The 20448-nt window shown below is 37.5% G+C and overlaps 4 protein-coding genes across 4 annotated transcripts; 1 reads left to right on the forward strand and 3 right to left on the reverse strand.

The window, feature by feature from the left end:
* The first annotated feature begins 7490 nt into the window (after nt 1-7490).
* LOC132739387 (3-[(3aS,4S,7aS)-7a-methyl-1,5-dioxo-octahydro-1H-inden-4-yl]propanoyl:CoA ligase-like) lies at nt 7491-11185 on the forward strand. Its single transcript, XM_060727076.1, has 2 exons — nt 7491-8615; nt 9993-11185. The coding sequence occupies exons 1-2, from the start codon at nt 7502-7504 to the stop codon at nt 10556-10558; spliced, it is 1680 nt and encodes a 559-aa protein (XP_060583059.1). The 5' UTR covers nt 7491-7501; the 3' UTR covers nt 10559-11185.
* A 1315-nt stretch (nt 11186-12500) lies between these two features.
* Nucleotides 12501-13148, reverse strand: LOC132739409 (uncharacterized PPE family protein PPE13-like). Its single transcript, XM_060727110.1, has one exon. It carries the CDS (start codon nt 13146-13148, stop codon nt 12501-12503), a length of 648 nt encoding a protein of 215 aa, XP_060583093.1.
* Nucleotides 13145-14119, reverse strand: LOC132739410 (uncharacterized PPE family protein PPE13-like). Its single transcript, XM_060727111.1, has one exon. It carries the CDS (start codon nt 14117-14119, stop codon nt 13145-13147), a length of 975 nt encoding a protein of 324 aa, XP_060583094.1.
* LOC132739384 (long-chain-fatty-acid--CoA ligase-like) lies at nt 14096-16595 on the reverse strand. Its single transcript, XM_060727073.1, has 2 exons — nt 15426-16595; nt 14096-15159 (listed from the first exon to the last, which is right to left on the reverse strand). Exons 1-2 carry the CDS (start codon nt 16540-16542, stop codon nt 14594-14596), a joined length of 1683 nt encoding a protein of 560 aa, XP_060583056.1. The 5' UTR covers nt 16543-16595; the 3' UTR covers nt 14096-14593.
* Between the last annotated feature and the right edge of the window lie 3853 nt (nt 16596-20448).

Genomic DNA, 20448 nt, shown 5'->3' on the forward strand with positions numbered 1-20448 from the left:
AATGAGTTTGCTGGCCTGCGGCCAGCATGGACCCAGACCAGCCTGCGCATCCGCGCAGTCTGATCAGGATCCATGCTGTTCGCTTACAAACCCTATAACAAGTAGAGAAACTGATAGCGAACAGCGTCGATCCTGATCAGACTGCTCAGATGCGCAGGCTGGTCTGGATCCATGCTGGTCGCAAACCCATTATGTTGGTTTTGTCGTGACACGGCTCATTTAATAAATGGTATCATACTGCAGGTTTAACTTGCATGACTCCAGATTATCCAACATATTTCAAGGTCATGTAAAATGTAAAGTGAATTTAATTAGGTATATATTACTTACTTGTAACATAAAATTTTCACTGTACAGAAAAAAGTGATAAATCCGTGATATAACTTATAATTAATCTGGGTAAAGTATAATTCACATAACTGCTGCATCTATAGTGCAAATTTTATGTTTATGTTTGGTTAATTTATTTACTCTACATAAAGCGCATGGCACAACCCTTTATCCAAGGAATCTGATTTTTAGCCCTTTATCTAAGGGATCTGCTTTTTAGGTGTTGAAGTAATACAGATCATGTGTGCCCTTCCCCCAGCCACCGAATGTTTGTACAGGTTGTAGTCATCTGTTATCGGGGTTTGCAATTATTTGATGACCATATGTCATGCCAACCTGTCCAGCGCAATGTTTGTTTTACTGAGATTTAGTTCCTGCCAAAGCTTAAGGGTCACAAGAGGTGAAACAAGAGGTGAATGTCAAATAAAACTTAGACTGTATCTGCTAGAGGGCGCTTTCCTGCTTTTGGTCGGCTACAACCATCACTAGAAATGACAATCATATGCAAAGGTGAAATTTGCAGCCCATATTCCTATTTTTTTTTTATGACTATCAGTTTTACTATATGTTTATGGGCTCAAACAGCATTTGTTCGAAAATTATAAATTTATAGCACACCGTCTGGTTGTCATTGGTATAATCTGGTAAAAAGTGGTAGCTCGGAAGCATTACAATCAGCAATATTACTTGAAATTTGCAGGCTCGGTTTAATTGAGTCTGTGCATGAGGGATAATGAAAAAATGCAGCATCACCCGCCCCCTCCTCTCCAGCACCGTCTTGAACGGTACTCAATTTTTCAATGATCAATGATCGCGATGGACCAGAAAAATATAACAGCACTGAAGTGAAGTACGGGGCAACTTTTTACGACTGTCACACGGCACTATAGACACCTGCTTTTGTGATCACAGATTTACATTACATATAAATCCGTGTTGTGATGTATAAATATCTGGAAATCATGTAAATAAACACTGGCACATAAATCGCCTTAAAAAACATTTGGTTGAGTTTCTGTGACATAAGTGACTATTTTATAACCATAGATCTTGGACATAATAAAACAATGATTACGCGGCTTGCTAGTCTCACAGCATTCACCAATGTCTTATGATAAGAATTCCCACCCACTGCATATCTCAAGACTTGTTTGTTTAAGTTCTTATCTCAGCTTATATTACATTCACTGTAAACATTGATTAAGCTTAGTAGAAGTAACTATAATGCGTTAACATCACATTGTACGTATGACACTAATTTTGACTAAATTGACAACTTTTCTATAGTAATGTGTGACAAATATTTCGAGTCCTTCGATCGAGTGCCTTTTATTGCTTGATCCACCTGAAACAACAACTGTAACGCTATCAAGGTCTGGTAGCTTTTCGCACAAATTAGCAGACAAAGAAATGTTGAAAGAAAACAACGCCTCTGTACAAAATGCAATATGAAACAAAATGAAACCGAATATCATTTCATATTAGTATGTCCATATTATAACGACTTAAGGAAAACTTGTTTACCTAGATATTATTGCTCCTGGCCTAATTTAAATAAATTCATATCAATAATGACATGTACGAACAAAAATTTAAAAAAAAATGTATAATTTATAATGTTTAATTTATAATGTATGTATTTCACTTTTCTGTACTTTGTATTGTACCACCAAAAATATGTTTTAGCCAATAAATTAATTGACTTGACTTGATCGAGTTCGCAAAATAAACGGGTAAAACGCTTGGAATTTAAACATTAAAACGGAAAGATTATATAAAATTGGTTTGATGGAAACTTCTTGTTGTTTTTTTACTTATTTCATCTAATACAATATATTATCTTTTTAAAGTTCAAATAAACATATTTAAACTATATACAACATATGATTTGTACGACTTGTTTTACCGCGTTTTAATAAGTGTCAAGCGTTCGCAAGGAAGGCGCCGCCCCCTCCTCACCCCAAAGAATAAATAACTTTTGGTCCAGTCTGTATCTAGAATAATATATATATAAATGTAAATATTATATGGGTGCATTTATGAAATAAAAAATTGTGATTTGTTTCGAGGAAGCAAAGGGTGTCGTGTTTTGTTTGATTTCTGGTGGCCAGCCGAGTCATGTAGGCTGTAAAAGTGTTACCTCAAATTGTCCATGGTCCAACTTTTGTTAACGATTTATCTTATTTTATTTTGTTTGTCGTGATTTATCTATCAGATTATATATATGATAAGTGTACTTATATAAAGAGCACCAAGGGGGATAATTTTGCACGTGTTCCACGCAACTATGCGGACACCAATGTAATCCTTTCAGATCTAAACAATTACGTTTAGTGCGATATCAATATTGTCCATACCGCGCTACATACAAGAATAGTAGAACTTCAAATGACCACCGGTCAAGAATATTGACTCCCTAGGCGTAAAATTATGATCCCTTCTCACGCAGTAGAGAGGCACAGTCTAGGTAATGTGGCCATCTCCTTCTCACCCATCTCAGAAAAAAGGCACTCTGAGTATATGGCACTAACTGATAATAGTAAAACATCTCACTCATTATAAATACTTTATAAAACATTGTCCAATTACTGTTCAAATTTATGCGGAACATGTAGCATAGGCATGGCTTTGCATGATGTAGTTGGCTATCATGTAATTTTAAAACTTCCAAAGATACCAGTGAGTGTTATTATATTTCCACAGCACAAAAGAACGTATATCAAATTATGATAGATGTATAAAGACTTCACACTTCTCAACTTGATTTGAAAACAATGCGGGTCACCTGAGATACCAGTCGATTAAAGGAACTCCACTCCACTGAGGTCCAAAAGCCTAAAAACATAATATTTGAATTCCTTACATAGATTAGCTGAGGCACATAAAATAGAAATATTTGCAAAAGATTAATAGAAAATACAATCAGAAATAAATTGGAAAACCATATATTTTGTGCTATTCTTAGTCCGATTCGAGTGGAAATCGATGCAATACTTTTCAATTTTGAGTCATTTTTCACATTCTGGAGTGGGTGGATAATCACAAATTTTGCACACAAATTATTGGTCCAGATATACATCAAATGGAACATTAATCTCGAAAAAATAATTCTAATGCCGTCATCTCAATTTGTGGAATTTCGCCACCATTTCCCGCGGATCGCTCGTGTTCTACACCATTCGGAACACCCTCGGCTATTATCTATAATATTATATCCTTATCCGAAGACTGACGGAAAGGGCCGAGTAGTTGCGATTGGTTCTACACAGAAACATGATCCCTTCGATCTACAGTCCTACATTTAAATATGTCGACATACATATGCTGTATTATAATCTTACACTATGCAGATTTAAACACTCAGTCATGGAGCTAAATACATGTATATGTTTATCTGTGACTTGGTAAACACTAGGTGTCAATATTGTTTAAAACTCACTGGGATTAAGCGGCAATAATATTCAGTAAGTTTACATATTTTATCATAGACATATAAATACACTCTGATTTTATTAATATATTTAGAATCCACTTATTTTAGTAACTAAGTTTAAGTAGTTTAATATTTACTTATTTAGATCTAGTAATATATTACTTATTTTAGTAATTAATATACATTTACATAGTTTTGAGAATTCATAACATAGGAAGAAAAGCATTTTTGTTGACTCAGCAATAAACTGGATCTGGATAGATCTATAATTATATTCGTTTTACAGAAATTGTGTTGGTCGACATTATAATGAAGTATTTTGCACACTGTATAAAACAAACTATAAATGAGCCGCGTCACGACAAAACCAACATAATGGGCTTGCGACCAGCATGGATCCAGACCAGCCTGCGCATCCGCGCAGTCTGATCAGGATCCATGCTGTTCGCTATTAGTTTCTCTACTTGTAATAGGATAGTTTAGCGAACAGCATGGATCCTGATCAGACTGCGCGGTAGCGCAGGCTGGTCTGGATCCATGCTGGTCGCAAACGCATTTGGTTGGTTTTGTCGTGACGCGGCTCAAATGGTGGAGATTACGTTAAGAGGCTAAATGTAATGAAATATTATCATGGTATTTAACACGCATTGAAACTATGCGTTAACATAAAACTAGTAAAAAAATGCAAATTTTAACACCGATATTAAAATACATTCTCGTAAACTACAAGTACAGACGAGTTACGACTTTTAAAGATTTCTTATTCTCCTGTTTAATGTCTAGCTAATGAACTATTTAGGTTACCAAAGTTCATTATCTTATTACGACAATATTCAAGATTTCTTTCGTTGTTGATACATGTACATTTGTGCATATATCGGTATTTGAACTGTTCAATATAATTATTCTTCTTCAATAAAGACGTCATTCTTCCTGCATAAACCTAAAGAACATAACAGAAAAGAACAAAATCTTTATTCTCTACGCTCCTCGTCTATATAAATATCATACATATAATACAAAAGTCAAATCAGTAATAGCATGATTACAGAGAGATAAATAAACTTTGTGAAAAACATTTTATGTGTAACAAAAGCTAATGTAGATCAAAATCATAATCATAAGTATACAATTCGACACAACAGTTTTTAAAGTAAAATGGGGGAGGGGGGGGGCGTGTACTGAAACGATTAAGTGGATGGACAAATAATACATGGGAGTAAGGGGGCAGCTGGGGGACCTAAAAATGAACAATTTTTATTTCAGTGTGGCCAGAAACACAATTCCAAATATTTCAAAATCTGTTTCACAAGCAGATAACCAGATGCACAACATTATTCAATGATAAATGACATAGATTGAAGAAAATAATAGTTTGCATGCATTGCTCCTTAAAAAATTGACCGACAGCAATTTATATTTGCCCCCACCCAGCCAAAATCACACCTAAAATATACCAATATAGGCAATCTTCATGAAGGTGCAGCATACTCCAGAATGCACCCGATTCCTTAAAAACATCACTAACGCACAGTGCTAGCAATGGCATTTTCAAAAATGACCATTAAAGTGTCTGTCATACGTTTAGATTTTTCACAATATTTATCCAAAATTTCATACTTGTTTAGCGCCAACTGTCAAGCTTGATTTTTAACTTTTTCACTTCCATTCGGAGAGTCACAAATACATACAAAGCTACCAAAATGCTTAGTTTCGGGTAACAACCAAAAAATACTTCTCATTTTCTACAGACAAACAAGAAAGAATTACAATGACAGAGAAATATCAGAAGTTTCCAGTACCTTCATACGAAACTTGTCTGAGTTATTAAAAAATTTGACCGGGGGCCATCATTCGGATATGTCCCCTGCCCCATAAGAACTAGCCATAAACACATTTGTTTGACCTCGGGCAGTCTGAACGGATCTGATCATATCAGATAAAGGATCATGTAGCTGATTCATATAGGGTGTGGCATAACAATGGCCTATGGCGAGATTATTAATAAGATAAAGGAATTTTACTTCATTTATCATAACATTATGGAATTAGGCCTCTCATTTTACAGTATACCACCAGGGACATAGATAACTGTCACCACTAACTTTTACTTAAAATCTATTGGCTACCGAGTGGTAAGGTCACTTGCCCCTCACCGTTTGTGGTTCGAATCCCGTCAGCTCGCGGAAGGTTGATGGCTCTACTCAGGTGACCTTTTTGTGCCTGAAATAATACGGAAATTCGTCATATAACTTTTACAGTGCCGGTGTCAAACAAAACAAAACGTGTTACATATACAACAATGTATACAACAGTGTAATAAGTATATTCATGTCACACTAAACCCACTGTTCCAAAATATATGCCATGAGCATATAATCATCGTCGGATATCCACAGCCGAACCATATACATTTTTACACGTTTAATCAACCGTGGGTATCTGACGATGCATTTAATGTTTAATAGATCTTCACTATTCTCAATGGTGGCTGATTTGGTACACTTTGCGCGTTACGTTGTCTTGTCGATAGCGACAACACAACCTATATTGTTATCGCCTTTTCGTCTTGTCGCAAGCGAAACGCGCGAAATGACGCCTTGTTGCACTGTCGTCTTGTCTCTAGCGAAGCACGCCAAACGGCGCGTTGTCGTGCGGCGCCATGTCGCGATGTCGCCAATCCTTCGATTTGAGCCGAGCGACAATGTGACATCGCGACAACACGCCGCACGAAGCGCGCCGTTTGGCGTGCATCGTTAGCGAGTGGACGACACGACGAAAGTCCGACAACGCGCCGTTTGGCGCTTTGTCGTGTTTTCGCTAGCGACAACACGACGCACAAAAGCGTTCCAAATCAGCCAACATAATTCTCGATACTAGTTAAAATATCTTGACGTGCAAAGTTATATTTAGAGATATTTTAGTACCGTGTCGGATAAATAAAACAATTTTTCTAAATTATAGTATAACTATTGACTAAGTCAAAACATTAGTAGGTCTTAGTACTGATCACAGCTAAACATACAGAAATATACACCTAGATTAGTAAGTCAATTCTTTCCATTAGTAATAATGGAATGTCATCATTATTTAAATAAATAAATATAAAGCTTTTATCATATACTTTTAAATGAAATATTGAGAAATATTTATAAAATAATATGCATATTTTCATTTTCTTGCATAGCAGACTGGCGTATTATATTCGTATTTTCACTGTAAAATATTTTTCACTGCAGTTAATCAATACAAGTTATAGGTATTTTCACTGGCGTCTTGTCGTATGCCTTTTTTTCCAACCTCAGTTAATATACAGATTTAATGGGGAAACGCCAGCCCGCATAGCTCAATCGAGACTTGAAATCTCGACACTGTGGGTTCGATTCCCGGGCAGGCCAACTAAAATTACTAATAAGTCTTTGTTGTTGTTGTTGTTGTTGGTGGTGGTGGTGGTGGTGGTAGTTGGCATTCTTCACTCCAGATCACGGCAGTTAGCCACATTGAATTTACCAGAGCAAAGTTCAGCCACCGCGTTTGTTTTTATTGAACTGACGATATATTATTATAGAAGCACCTCCCCAACTGTTAGTGCTTCTTGATTTATGCGTACAATCCACTCTTTTCTAGATTTTCTGATTTGTGCAGGCCTATGTCTTCAGTATATCAAAGATGACCAATTAATATAACTTTATCTTACTAAATATGTCTTCTTTTTCCCCCCGACAGTTGTGCTAAAGAATGGCGGACAATCATCGTTTGAGCTACTCATGCTGTCCTTCAACCACTCCTTACATTTACGAGACGATTCCTGACAGACTACGCCACCTAGCGGCTGCAGACCCTGATAGAGAAGCGTTTGTTTTCTACGATTTTAACAAACAAAGAAAAAGTCTTACAAGAAAACAACTATTAGATCAAACTACCATTGCTGCAGAAAACTTTGTAAAGTATGGTGTCGAAAAAGGGTCAACAGTTGCGATATGCATGACTAATTCTTTAGAAATGTTAACTTCAAACTTAGGCGTTATAATGGCGGGAGGCGTTCCATTTTATGTATCAGCTAATCTCAAGGACGGAAGTGATTTGGCAGAGTTTATCAACAACCTCGAGGCGAAGCTCCTTATAATAGATACTAATAAAGGGGATGAAAATTGGAAGGTCCTTGAAAATATTTGGCCTGAAGGTCAGAGTCGTTCAAAGGTGACACCATGTCTTGGAATGGTGATTTGCAATGGAAATATAGACAGGGAAAACGAAACAAGAAAGAGTCTTTCTTCGTTTCAACAGAAGAATTCGGACACCAAGATAAAACTTCCGAATATTCAGCCTGAAGATACGTTAGCATTCTTTTGTACTTCCGGTTCAACGGGTAAACCAAAAGAAGTTGTTTACACACATTTTGGTATTTTGAACTGGACAAAGTCTTCTAATAAACAACTGAACATTACAGAGAAAAGCGTGTTTTTCTGTGACCGTACATTTAGCTGGGTCCTTGGGTTTCCTCGCACGTACGTAACAGAGGGCGCCACCCGTGTTTTTGTTGACACAAAATTAAGTATTTCTGGGAAACATAGCGATTTCCTGACTGACATCATTAAAGCAGAATGTTGTGACGTCGTGTACCTTCCGGGATATATGGTCGTTGATATTCTAAAGAATCCAGACGTCTCAGAGAAGTTCAACAAAGTGCAAAGCATATTTTTGTCCGGTGAAAGAATACAAAATGCTAACTACCAAGCTGTGAAAGCGCAATTATGCACCGATGTTAAGTCGTTTTATGGAACAACAGAGAGTGGGGGAGTGAGTGAGTACAGTAGTACAAGTGGGGATGCTTTTGAAGACGGCATAATCGGTAATTATACAAAATGCTTTAAAATTATGTCGAACATTTTGTTGTTTTCTATATTAAACAATTGTTCATTCTTTACGAAATCCAGCCAGTCTTAAATTTTGTCAACAATCCAAAACCTTATAAGCACGAATCGATGACCGATGATAAACTTTAACCACCAGTTTCAAGCTAGATGGCTACTCAGTTGTGCTCTAGTGTTCTATTCTTGTGAATAGTAAAAGGAACCATCCTTATTTGATTTGAACTCGGAATGTGTTGTATACTAATAATACTCTGACGGGTCGATTTATAGCTGATATGTTGCCGGAATCGAAACAAGAAACAAGTTTTGTTTGTTTGTGTTTTACGTCACACCGACACAGTATAGGTCATATGGCGACAGTTGGAGGAAGACGCTCAGGTGCCTTCGCGTGCATTATTTCAGGCATGAACGGGCACCTGAAGTAAACACCGACGTTCCGTAAGCTAGCTGGATAGCTTCCTCAAATGATAGAATCCAAAGGCCCTGTCGGGATTCGAACCTACAGCGGTGAAGGGCAAGTGGTTTGAAGTCAATGATCTTAACCACTCGGCCACGGGCGCCTATTTAGAAAAACGTAAACATTATTTCAATTTTTTATACCTTTTGCAAAACTACAAATTTGAGCGCAACACTTACATTTCATAACAGATTTTAACAAAACTTTCACCGACCTGTTGTTATAAAATTTGCCCTTTTGCAAACAATACTGAATAGCCAACTTTTTATCCAGCCAGGTGGAAAACTTGACTGCGACAATCTGATTTTTTTTACAGAATTATGGCCCTTTATTTTTCACGTAATATACCACTCCTAATCTTCATAAGGGATTTCAACTAAAACTCGTGATTATTTTCTACATCAAGTTATACCGATATAAAGAAACAATGCGTTTCTGATTGTGCTTCTTCTACATTTCTAAAGAGGTTCCTGTCAACGAAAGTTTCCGTGAAATGTTGTCGCAAGTGTCCTGCTGTTTATTGCCAAGAATTCATGATTTTAGCGTAATGATGGGCATGTTTATTTATACTTGTGTAAGATGATATAGAATAATTCATGTGCGCAACTTTTTCTATATTTCCTTTTGGGTTCCTTTTTTCCAGATAGTTTGTCAATCAGTGCCCTGGTGCATATCTTTATGCTCCCACCCGAAGGAAGAGCATATATATAGTCGCCGCATTGTCCGTTCTTCCTTCCATCCGGTTGTCTGTCAGTCCGTCAAACTCTTGTCCGGAGATAAACTTGATATTATTTCAGGGATTTCAGCGTAAAACGATGTTTACGCGACAATTCTTGTTGCTGTTTTAACTAACATACATAATAAAATATTGATGGATGCAATTTTATTTCTTTTATAGGAAAACCTCTAGAAGGATGTGAATTTAAAGTAGTTGATGAAAACGGAGATGTTGTTCCGATTGATACACAAGGCGAGCTGTGTGTTAGAAGTCCTTTTAGATTTGTTACTTACCGGGGGATGGAAGAATTGTTCCGGGAGGTAGTCGACGCACAAGATTGGTTCCATACGGGTGACATGGCTCACTTTCGCCAGGATGGGAACTGTGTGATTGGTGGACGGAAAAAAGAGATGATTTCAATTGGAACAAATAAGTTCTTCCCTTGGTCTATTGAAAAGGTTTTGAAAAACATTCCAGGAGCTGAAAACGCATTTGCGGTCGGTGTACCGGATACAAGGCTAGGTCAAGTTGTTTGCGCATGCGTGTTACCTAAACAAGGTACTGCCCTGTCGGAGTCGGATGTTAAGAAATTCTGTGATGAAACATTCCTGGAAAAGTCGACTGCTTTTGGAGTAACTGTTAAACCTGTGTACAAGATTATTTTAGACAAGGTACCTCTGACAGTCTCTGGCAAGATTGATAGAAGAACAATAGGTATACTGGCGAAAAAAAAACTTGGACTATAATCGTTCCATGTTGAACCATACCGATTAGATAGAATCATGCAGCTTATTGTTGAATATAAGTAACAAAGGATGATGAGTAATTTTTTGCATGTATATATATTTTATCTTGTATCAAATGCAACAAAGAAAAACATTTAATATTAACTTTATCTGGGATATAAATATATGACAGGGATATGAATCGGACTTGCCTTGTCCTGTTCTTGTTTGGTGTCCTCCTGGGCTCCTTGCCACTGGTTCTTGTTGCTGGGTCGTGTCGGGTTGCGTTCATTGAATGCCGTCTTTCCTTGTTGATCTTGTATATCATAATTTAAGATCTCTCGTATCCTTGGCCTTCAACGTACTTAGCGATATTTCAAATTAAGCGATTATGCCATTTTTTGTGAAGAAGCACCCCGAAATTTTCACATTTTAACGAGCATGATGAGTACCAGTTTATAGGCAGGACTTACATCAAATGTCGAGAATATATTTCCAGGCACAACATGTAAAAAAACAAACATTTTAAAGCATTCATAGATGAATGTTTATATTTAATATAGGTATTTGTAGTGAGACTGTTTTGAATTTATCTGTTTTATACTCTTAAATCTGCATCGTTTTCTACTCTTAAATTGTGTTTTTTATACTCTTATACCATCTATATTTGGACACAACATATTTTTGAAAATAAAAAAAAGCTTCAAAGAAACTGTGATGTAAACAGAACATAAAGTTATTGTTCATTATGTAATGTTAAGAAAAAAATACAAGTACACATGTAGTTATTCTACCACACGTCGTATGACGTCAGATATGACGGCAATTAACCAAATGAGTCCATCTGCGCAGTCTGAACAGGATCCATGCTGTTCGCTTTCCAACCCTATTACAAGTAAAGAAACTGATAGCGAACAGCATTGATCCTGATCAGAATGCGCGGATGCGCAGGCTGGGTTGGATCCATGCTGGTTGCATACGCACTATGTTGGTTTTGTCGTGACGCGACTCAAATGACGTTAGGAAAATTACTTCTACGCTCAATGTAGTTCAACATATTTTTTATCCATTCTTCTTTTTATTAGCATGTTAGAATGGAAATCTATATCATTTTTATTGCATTGTAGTATACCAATGCACGGTTTTTCGTTTAAATGCTTTGTAATTAATCATTCTGACAAATCTATTGCCCTTCGTGATTATATTCCTAAGCATTTGAACTCAAACCGTGCAATATTTTACAACAATGTACTAAAATTTAAAATCTACTTCCTAATTACAATACTTGTTTAGGATTTTACATTAGTTTAAAATCTCGATCATTTCAGCGGACAGTTTTTCTTTTGTTTAAATATATATCATGCTTAAACTATCGACACATTATAAATGTCATAAAAATTCAATTTACATTTAACTGTAGAACTGCAAAATTGATTTCTAAACAATAATTATAATATAGGAACAAGATCACTGCATGGGCGCAGCATTTTGTGCATGCATGCAAATTTCATTGTTTGAGAAATGCAAAAATAATATTTCAAATTAGAAACGAGGCTTATTCATGGACATTGTCCAAAACATGCTTTATCTTAATTAACCAGTGACAAACAATATTTAAAACACAGATTTTATTCAAAGATTCTTGCTCATCCTATTGTCCAATAAACACAAGCATATAACACTGAATTTACATAGAATTTCTGACTCGAAACGTTTTCAATGAATTTAAAGAAAAATCATGATATATACAAAAAAATTAGAGTGAAGAAAATCACAACATATAAACAAACTGACTCCTTATGGTGTTTGGCCCGCTCGACTCCTGTGATAGCTGATCATTTTACAGAAACAGATTGCTCTTTTAAGTGTAGAGAAATGTATTAGTATTATGCATGTACTTGAAAGGTATTCTCTCTTTTATATAAATACTAATAAATACTTAAGTATACTCCGTTTGATATAATTATATTACTTTAATAAGGGTCTTTGAATTGGTCGGTGAGATCTTGACCTTGATGTAAGAAAGGAAAGACTTGTGTTCTACGACTATAGTGTTCTTTACATTCTTCATGTCCTCACTGCCTAGACTAGCGTTCTGCACGTCCTCACTGCCTAGACTAGCGTTCTGCACGTCCTCACTGCCTAGACTAGCGGTCTTCACGTCCTCACTGCCTAGACTAGCGTTCTTCACGTCCTCACTGCCCAGACTAGCGTTCTGCACGTCCTCACTGCCTAGACTAGCGTTCTGCACGTCCTCACTGCCCAGACTAGCGTTCTGCACGTCCTCACTGCCCAGACTAGCGTTCTGCACGTCCTCACTGCCTAGACTAGCGTTCTGCACGTCCTCACTGCCCAGACTAGCGTTCTGCACGTCCTCACTGCCCAGACTAGCGTTCTGCACGTCCTCACTGCCCAGACTAGCGTTCTGCATGTCCTCACTGCCCAGACTAGCGTTCTTCACGTCCTCACTGCCTAGACTAGCGTTCTTCATGTCCTCACTGCCCAGACTAGCGTTCTTCATGTCCTCACTGCCTAGACTAGCGTTCTTCATGTCCTCACTGCCCAGACTAGCGTTCTGCACGTCCTCACTGCCTAGACTAGCGTTCTTCATGTCCTCACTGCCAGACTAGCGTTCTGCACGTCCTCACTGCCCAGACTAACGTTCTGCACGTCCTCACTGCCCAGACTAGCGTTCTGCACGTCCTCACTGCCCAGACTAGCGTTCTGCACGTCCTCACTGCCCAGACAAGCGTTCTGCACGTCCTCACTGCCCAGACTAGCGTTCTGCACGTCCTCACTGCCTAGACTAGCGTTCTGCACGCCCTCACTGCCCAGACTAGCGTTCTGCACGTCCTCACTGCCCAGACTAGCGTTCTGCACGTCCTCACTGCCCAGACTAGCGTTCTGCACGTCCTCACTGTCCAGACTAGCGTTCTGCACGTCCTCACTGCCCAGACTAGCGTTCTGCACGTCCTCACTGCCCAGACTAGCGTTCTGCACGTCCTCACTGCCCAGACTAGCGTTCTGCACGTCCTCACTGCCCAGACTAGCGTTCTGCACGTCCTCACTGCCCAGACTAGCGTTCTGCACGTCCTCACTGCCCAGACTAGCGTTCTGCACGTCCTCACTGCCTAGACTAGCGTTCTGCATGTCCTCACTGCCCAGACTAGCGTTCTGCACGTCCTCACTGCCTAGACTAGCGTTCTGCATGTCCTCACTGCCCAGACTAGCGTTCTGCACGTCCTCACTGCCCAGACTAGCGTTCTGCACGTCCTCACTGCCCAGACTAGCGTTCTGCACGTCGTCACTGCCCAGACTAGCGTTCTGCACGTCCTCACTGCCCAGACTAGCGTTCTGCACGTCGTCACTGCCCAGACTAGCGTTCTGCACGTCCTCACTGCCCAGACTAGCGTTCTGCACGTCCTCACTGCCCAGACTAGCGTTCTGCATGTCCTCACTGCCCAGACTAGCGTTCTGCACGTCCTCACTGCCTAGACTAGCGTTCTGCATGTCCTCACTGCCTAGACTAGCGTTCTGCATGTCCTCACTGCCTAGACTAGCGTTCTGCACGTCCTCACACATAATTGTAAACATTTCTGCCAAGTATTCAAAAGATACGGGGCCAGACCAGATGTTGCTTACGGACGGACGAACTGGGGCAAAACACTACCGAGGGACACAAAATCCATAGCAAAATTATATGAAAATTGTTCTTTAAAAAGCGTTTTATAGACTCCTTTATTCCATCACACTATATTGTCTGCATACCTTAAACAGCGGACAAAGGCGTGTTCTTTTTGCGCTTATTATAGGCGGATTCCATTGGCAGTCATTTCAGTAAATGAGAACAATCGAAGGCCATGATCAGATAAATCGCTCATACCACTGTCTTTTCATTAAATCATGTTTTTAATGTTGGTCGTATGTATGAACCAATCGTCAAAGTTTGAACTGTATAAACAATAGATCAGTGTAATATTTTTGCATTCTGTTATTCGTTTTTATATATCACAAAAATATATTTCAAAACATATTGTAGAGAAATGCATATATCTATCAAAGGCCTAGTTTAGCCATTGCAAGTTTTGCGACTGTACGTCTGTCTATTTTTCCAGTCGATGTTAAAGGTAAATTTTCGAGCACCATATGATACTGAGGCTTGTTGCTTACACCGATCACTGAAGCGTGTTCACTAAATTCATCATCGCAAAACTTTTGAATATCGACATCCATTATCACGTGATCGACCTTTGGAACAACGCATGCGCACACTACTTGTCCGAGACGCTGATCGGGAACACCTACGGCAATGACATGCGCAGCATTGGGCATGTTCTTCAATACGTTTTCGATACTCCACGGAAAGAAATCATAGCCGCCTGACGATATCACTTCTTTCAACCGCCCTTCTACAATGAAATTTCCATCCTTTCGCATGTGGCCGAAATCTGAAGTGTGAAACCAGCCTTGGTTATCAACCACTGCCGTAAACATATCCGGCATTTTATGGTATCCGTCAAAACGCCACGTAATGCGTGTACATATTTCACCACTTTGACCGGCAGGTAACGTGTTACCTAAAGAATCAATGATCTTCATTTCAACTCCATGAAGGGGTTTCCCTGAAAAAATATAAACGACTGTCATATCAGAAAAAAATAATTGTTTAGATAAAAGGCATGTATCTAATTCAGAAATAAAAACAAACATGTGCAGTTCTTACCAGTAACATGTGTGTTTCTTAGATGGACGAAGTCATGACAACACATGTTTACCGTTTCGCTGGACAGCGTCATAAATATACTTGTATATTACATAAATATTAAGGAGAAATTTGAAATATATGCTGAACATGAATTTATCGAGGTATAAGTGTGAAATATTATACCTATTATGCCATCTTCATATTCGTTAATGTCGTTTGATACAAAAAGAGAAACACCACCGGCTTCCGTCGTCCCGTAGAATGAACAAATCCGCATGCTAAACAAACTTTTCAGTCCTGCAATATTCTGTTTGGAAAGTCTTTCTCCTCCCCAAATCTGTGTTGTAACTGATTGGAATTTATGTTTCAAATAAAGTCTAGATTTAAGGTCAGCTGTTAAATACCCAGGTAGGAATATGACATCACAATTCTCCCTTTCGATGACATCACAAAGGAATTCAACATGGTTACCGGAAACGGAAATCCGGGGATCAACACAGATACGCGTTGCACCGTCAGTGACATATGTTCTTGGATAGCCGAATATCCAACTAAACGATCTATCATTAAAAAATCGGCTTTGACTTGTTATACCAAATCCTTTATTTGCCTGTTTTGTCCAGTTAAACAAACTATAGTGTGTAATGGTAACCACCTTTGGCTGTCCAGTTGAACCGGAAGTACAGAAATATACCAAAGTGTCCTCTGGGAGAACAACAGGGAGTTCTTTCGTGCCTGACAATTGAAGCTTGATTAATGATTCTAAGGAGATTCTCCTTTTACAACATTCATCAGCTCTACCATTAATAATGACTGATTTTAAACTTGGAGTTTCTCCTGACGAATTCTCACCTGATGGCCATATTCTATTTACCAGTTCCCAGTTTTCATCGCCGTCTGATGCATCAATAAACAGAAATGATCCTTCCATATGTCTAAGAGTAGCTATCAGATCCCTGCCGTCTTTTATTGTTGACGACAAGAAAAATGGGATACCGCCTGCCATCACAACAGCCATGTTGCAAATTAACATTTGTAATGAATTTTTCATAAGAAATGCGACTGTATTTCCTTTTTCAAGTCCGAGATGTACAAGTCGTTTTGCCAGATGCGTCGTCTGCTCCAAAACTTCCTGTCTCGTTAGAACATTTCTTGTGTGGTCCATGCTGTAAAAAACAAATGCCTCCCTGTTTGGATCTTCTTTTGCGAGCATGCGCAGTCGATCCGGAAGTGACTGATAAATGAAGTGGTCGTTCAATGGGCAGAAACTGTAACTTAGTTCTTGTGTAGAAGATGACATTTTTTCCACGTCGACTTTAAACTGAGAAAAAAAGTAATATGAGAAATTGAGAATACTCGTAAAATCGTTACATGTCAAGAAAACTATACATACAGTATTAAAAACAAACTTTTGGGGGCTTTGATCGAGGTAACAACATGTATGTTTAGTTATTTTTTTTTCTTATTTCTTTATTGAAGACATCAACTGACTCATATATCGTTTGGCTTAAACCAGTTCTTACATTAACATATTTGAGTTTATCAAAGTTCTCCCGAAAAACTATGAATATTGTGGCGTTGAAGGAAAGATGTTATGAACGTGTGCATGGTGTTGAATTACAAATGTTACATAGCGCCAATCAATTAAGCACGCCTGGCCGATCACAAACGAAGTGTGACGGAAAGGGGCCATGTTATGAACAAAGACACAAAGTTACATGGAGCAGATAATGTACCCTAATATAAAATGTTACTTTTTATTAATTTATAAATTTATTTAGACGTTTTACTAGTACAAAAAGAAACAAACAAAAAAAAGAGAAAGAAATCTATTGACAAAAATAAATCTATTCCCCCACGTTCTATCATTTAAAACACATAAATTCAGAGGGCGACAGTGCCAAAGTGCGATGACGACAAAACAACAGTGCGATGACGACAGTGCGATAGTGCGATGGTGACAGTGTAATAACGCGATGACGACAGTGCGATAATGCGACAGTGCAATGACGACATTGCGATAACGCGATGGCGACAGTACGATACCGCGATGGCGACAACGCGATATACTGTCGCACTATCGTGATGACGCCATCGCACTATCGCCATCGCACTATCGCATTGTCGCACAATCGTACAGTCGCAATCGTGTTATAGCATTGTCGTCATCGCACTGTTGTATTGTCGTCATCGCACTATCGCATTGTCACCCTCTGTATTATAAAGTATAACCACGATGTTCCTAACAGTACTCTGTAATTTTTAGTAGCAATGTAAATAAACGTAAATCATACATCATATTTTTTCACACAAGAGTCCGCCTGAGAACGCTTTGAATTCCTGAAATTTTTACAGGGAAGAACTGAATATATGTAGGATTATCACTGGTCATTTAAATATAACAAACTGAAATCAGGGAATCTCATTGTCCATTCTAAAATTAGTATATTGATATAAAGGACCTTTCTTAAACGTATACACGTCTATATCTATATTAACAAGTATTGGAAATAAAATTTCTAGTTAAGATTTCTCGTATATTTGAGATCTTTGTTTGGGCCCCACTATTAAATTTTACACTGCTTTTAAAATTTCATTTAATCTCTAGTTTAAAACTAGTTTATCATAAAAATTTACTGAGTAATAAATGGCATTTTCTCAGTTTTGTCAAAAAATAACAACAAAAAATGTCCCGTAAAGTCATATGCATACCGAAAGAAAAGAAGAAAAAATGGTACTCTCAGTAGATTACTTTTAGCGTCCATGACATTATATGATTATTAATGTTTTGTCAAACTTTCCTTATATTTTTGCATATTTATAAAGCACATATATAAATGTGTGCATGAGTACATAAAGTGTAAGGTTCACTTACCGAAACACGTCAGTTACATTTACAAACATTTATTGCAGTGTTTCGTGCTATAGCTATGCAAAAAACTTTGAAATAACCTTTGCAAGTAAAAGTCGTTTCAGTTCGTCCGAGAATCTTTTTTTTTTTTTTTTTTCAAAATACTTGTTGTTTATTTGGTTCATTGGATCACTATTTGTATACACAAAAGTTACAGACGGGAAACAAGACAAAGACGCGTATTAGGACAAAGAAAAAGAGAAAATAAATTTTAAAAAATACCTGCATCCGAAATTCACCGAAAATATGTAACAGGTTGAATTAACTAGTTGTTGTTTAGCCCTTGACCTCGGCACGGATCTTAATTATATAAAGGTGAATAAACGTTTATAGTTATCTGTGGTGAGGTTAAGCGAAACCAGGGTGAATTTAAATAAAGTATCGTATAAAAAAGTACGGAATTCCTTTCGGGCCATCGTCTTTAAATAATTATCGTGCTTTTATAGAACGCTATTTTTCGAGAAACACGATGATGAAGACGCGATACAACGGTTATTTAACCGACCATACGATATTGCGATAATCTGATGACGATTATCGTAATATCACATTGTTGCCTTTTAATTTGTTTCTTATATCGTGATTTCGCATTTTCGTTATTTCAGAATCATACTCTTACTGTCGTACTAATATCAGGTTATCATCATTGCTGTTTTGTCGTGTCATGGATATCAATGTTGCACTTTCATTTTATCGCGTAACATTTGTTTCGTCTCACGACAATGATTTCTTGCACATCAGATTATATAAGAATCTTACACCAGCTTCCGGTACAGACTGAAATATATCCAGTTCAAGCGTATCACCTTAATTGTTTATGGCGGTAACGAGGCTCCGTCTTGCATTGTATAAACTTAAATATGATCTCACGTGGCCTTCTGTGCATTATTTCAGGCACGTAAAGGCATCTGAGTACTAGCTAGAACCACCGACGTCATACGCTAGTTGGATAATTTCCTCACTTGAGAGAATCCAAAATTTCTGTCGGGGATCCGAACCCAGAACAGGACAACAGTCACATGTTGATAATACTTGTGAAACTAACGACTTTTGTGATGATAGTTACATAAGTGTTGTTAATGATAATGTTGAGGCCGATAATGTGAGGATGGCGGTTGTTGTGGAGGTATCTATAATGATTATGAAGGCGTATATAGGAGATAAAGGTAATATTGACTGCAGAGATGATGATGATGATGATGATAATGATGATGATGATTATGATGATGATGATGATGATGGTGATGATGATGATGTTGATAATGATGATTAAGATGATGCTTGGACAGTTTATAAACGAGACAAGCACCTATACCGATTGGATAAGTGTGATGTACTATTTTTATTCGGCTTTGTATATAAAATGTAATTATATTTTACAATGTAATGTTACTGTAAAAATAGCTACTCTCTGCTGTTGTTACTAGAGTTAAAATACGCTTCCGTTGATACAATTAAAATCGGGCATATCGAGGGTTCAAAGGTAAAAGGTAATAACTGCCATTTTCTTGATTTCGAGAAAAACGCAAAAAAACATATATTTTAATACAACCTTATTTTCCGTAATATTTTTATAACAATTTTGATTCTCCCATATTTGTTGACTACATTAGATCATATTTTGTTTAGTTTACCGTGCTTGGTGCTGATAAAACACTGTAAAATTTTATGTTTTGTTTTAAAGTTCTAAGATCAAAATAATATCATTTTACAGAAGTAAAAGGTAATAAATGTACTTAGATCATGTCAAGACAACAATGTTGGGAGGTAAAAGGTATTAACTGCACTTACGACCTTTATTTCTGAAGGTTTAGCAATAAAAGTTACAGATAAATTGTGGTAAAAGGTTATAAGTGCAGTTATAGCCTTGTTCCTCTGAAAAGAATTTAGATGTTGCAGTTATTGTTACTGTTGCAATTTTATTTATTATTCCTTACTTTGAAGAACCTTACGTAATGTCATTCACACACATGCACAATAATACTCTACACAAAATTGACAATTTTCATTCATAGAAATATGAAATATGTACCTGCTCAATATTTAGATACTACAGAAATAAATAGATAACTGAAAATTAGGAAAATACGCACTAAAATCATAGTTTACAAACTTTCATTTATTTTGAATGTTCTCTGGTATATAATATAATCGAACTGAAGTCAAACAGACCCCAGACATCAGCAATTAAGGATATTAGTGACCCATATCATTGTTAAGTAAATAAAGACTACTGTTTCATGTCAAAAAATGTGAATGTTTGTCATTATTATTCCATGACCTTCACTCATCTTC

Source organism: Ruditapes philippinarum, unplaced genomic scaffold (genome assembly GCF_026571515.1).
Source record: "Ruditapes philippinarum isolate M1 unplaced genomic scaffold, ASM2657151v2 ctg19_1_1_1_1, whole genome shotgun sequence".
In the NCBI taxonomy this organism is placed as follows: Eukaryota; Metazoa; Mollusca; class Bivalvia; order Venerida; family Veneridae; genus Ruditapes; species Ruditapes philippinarum.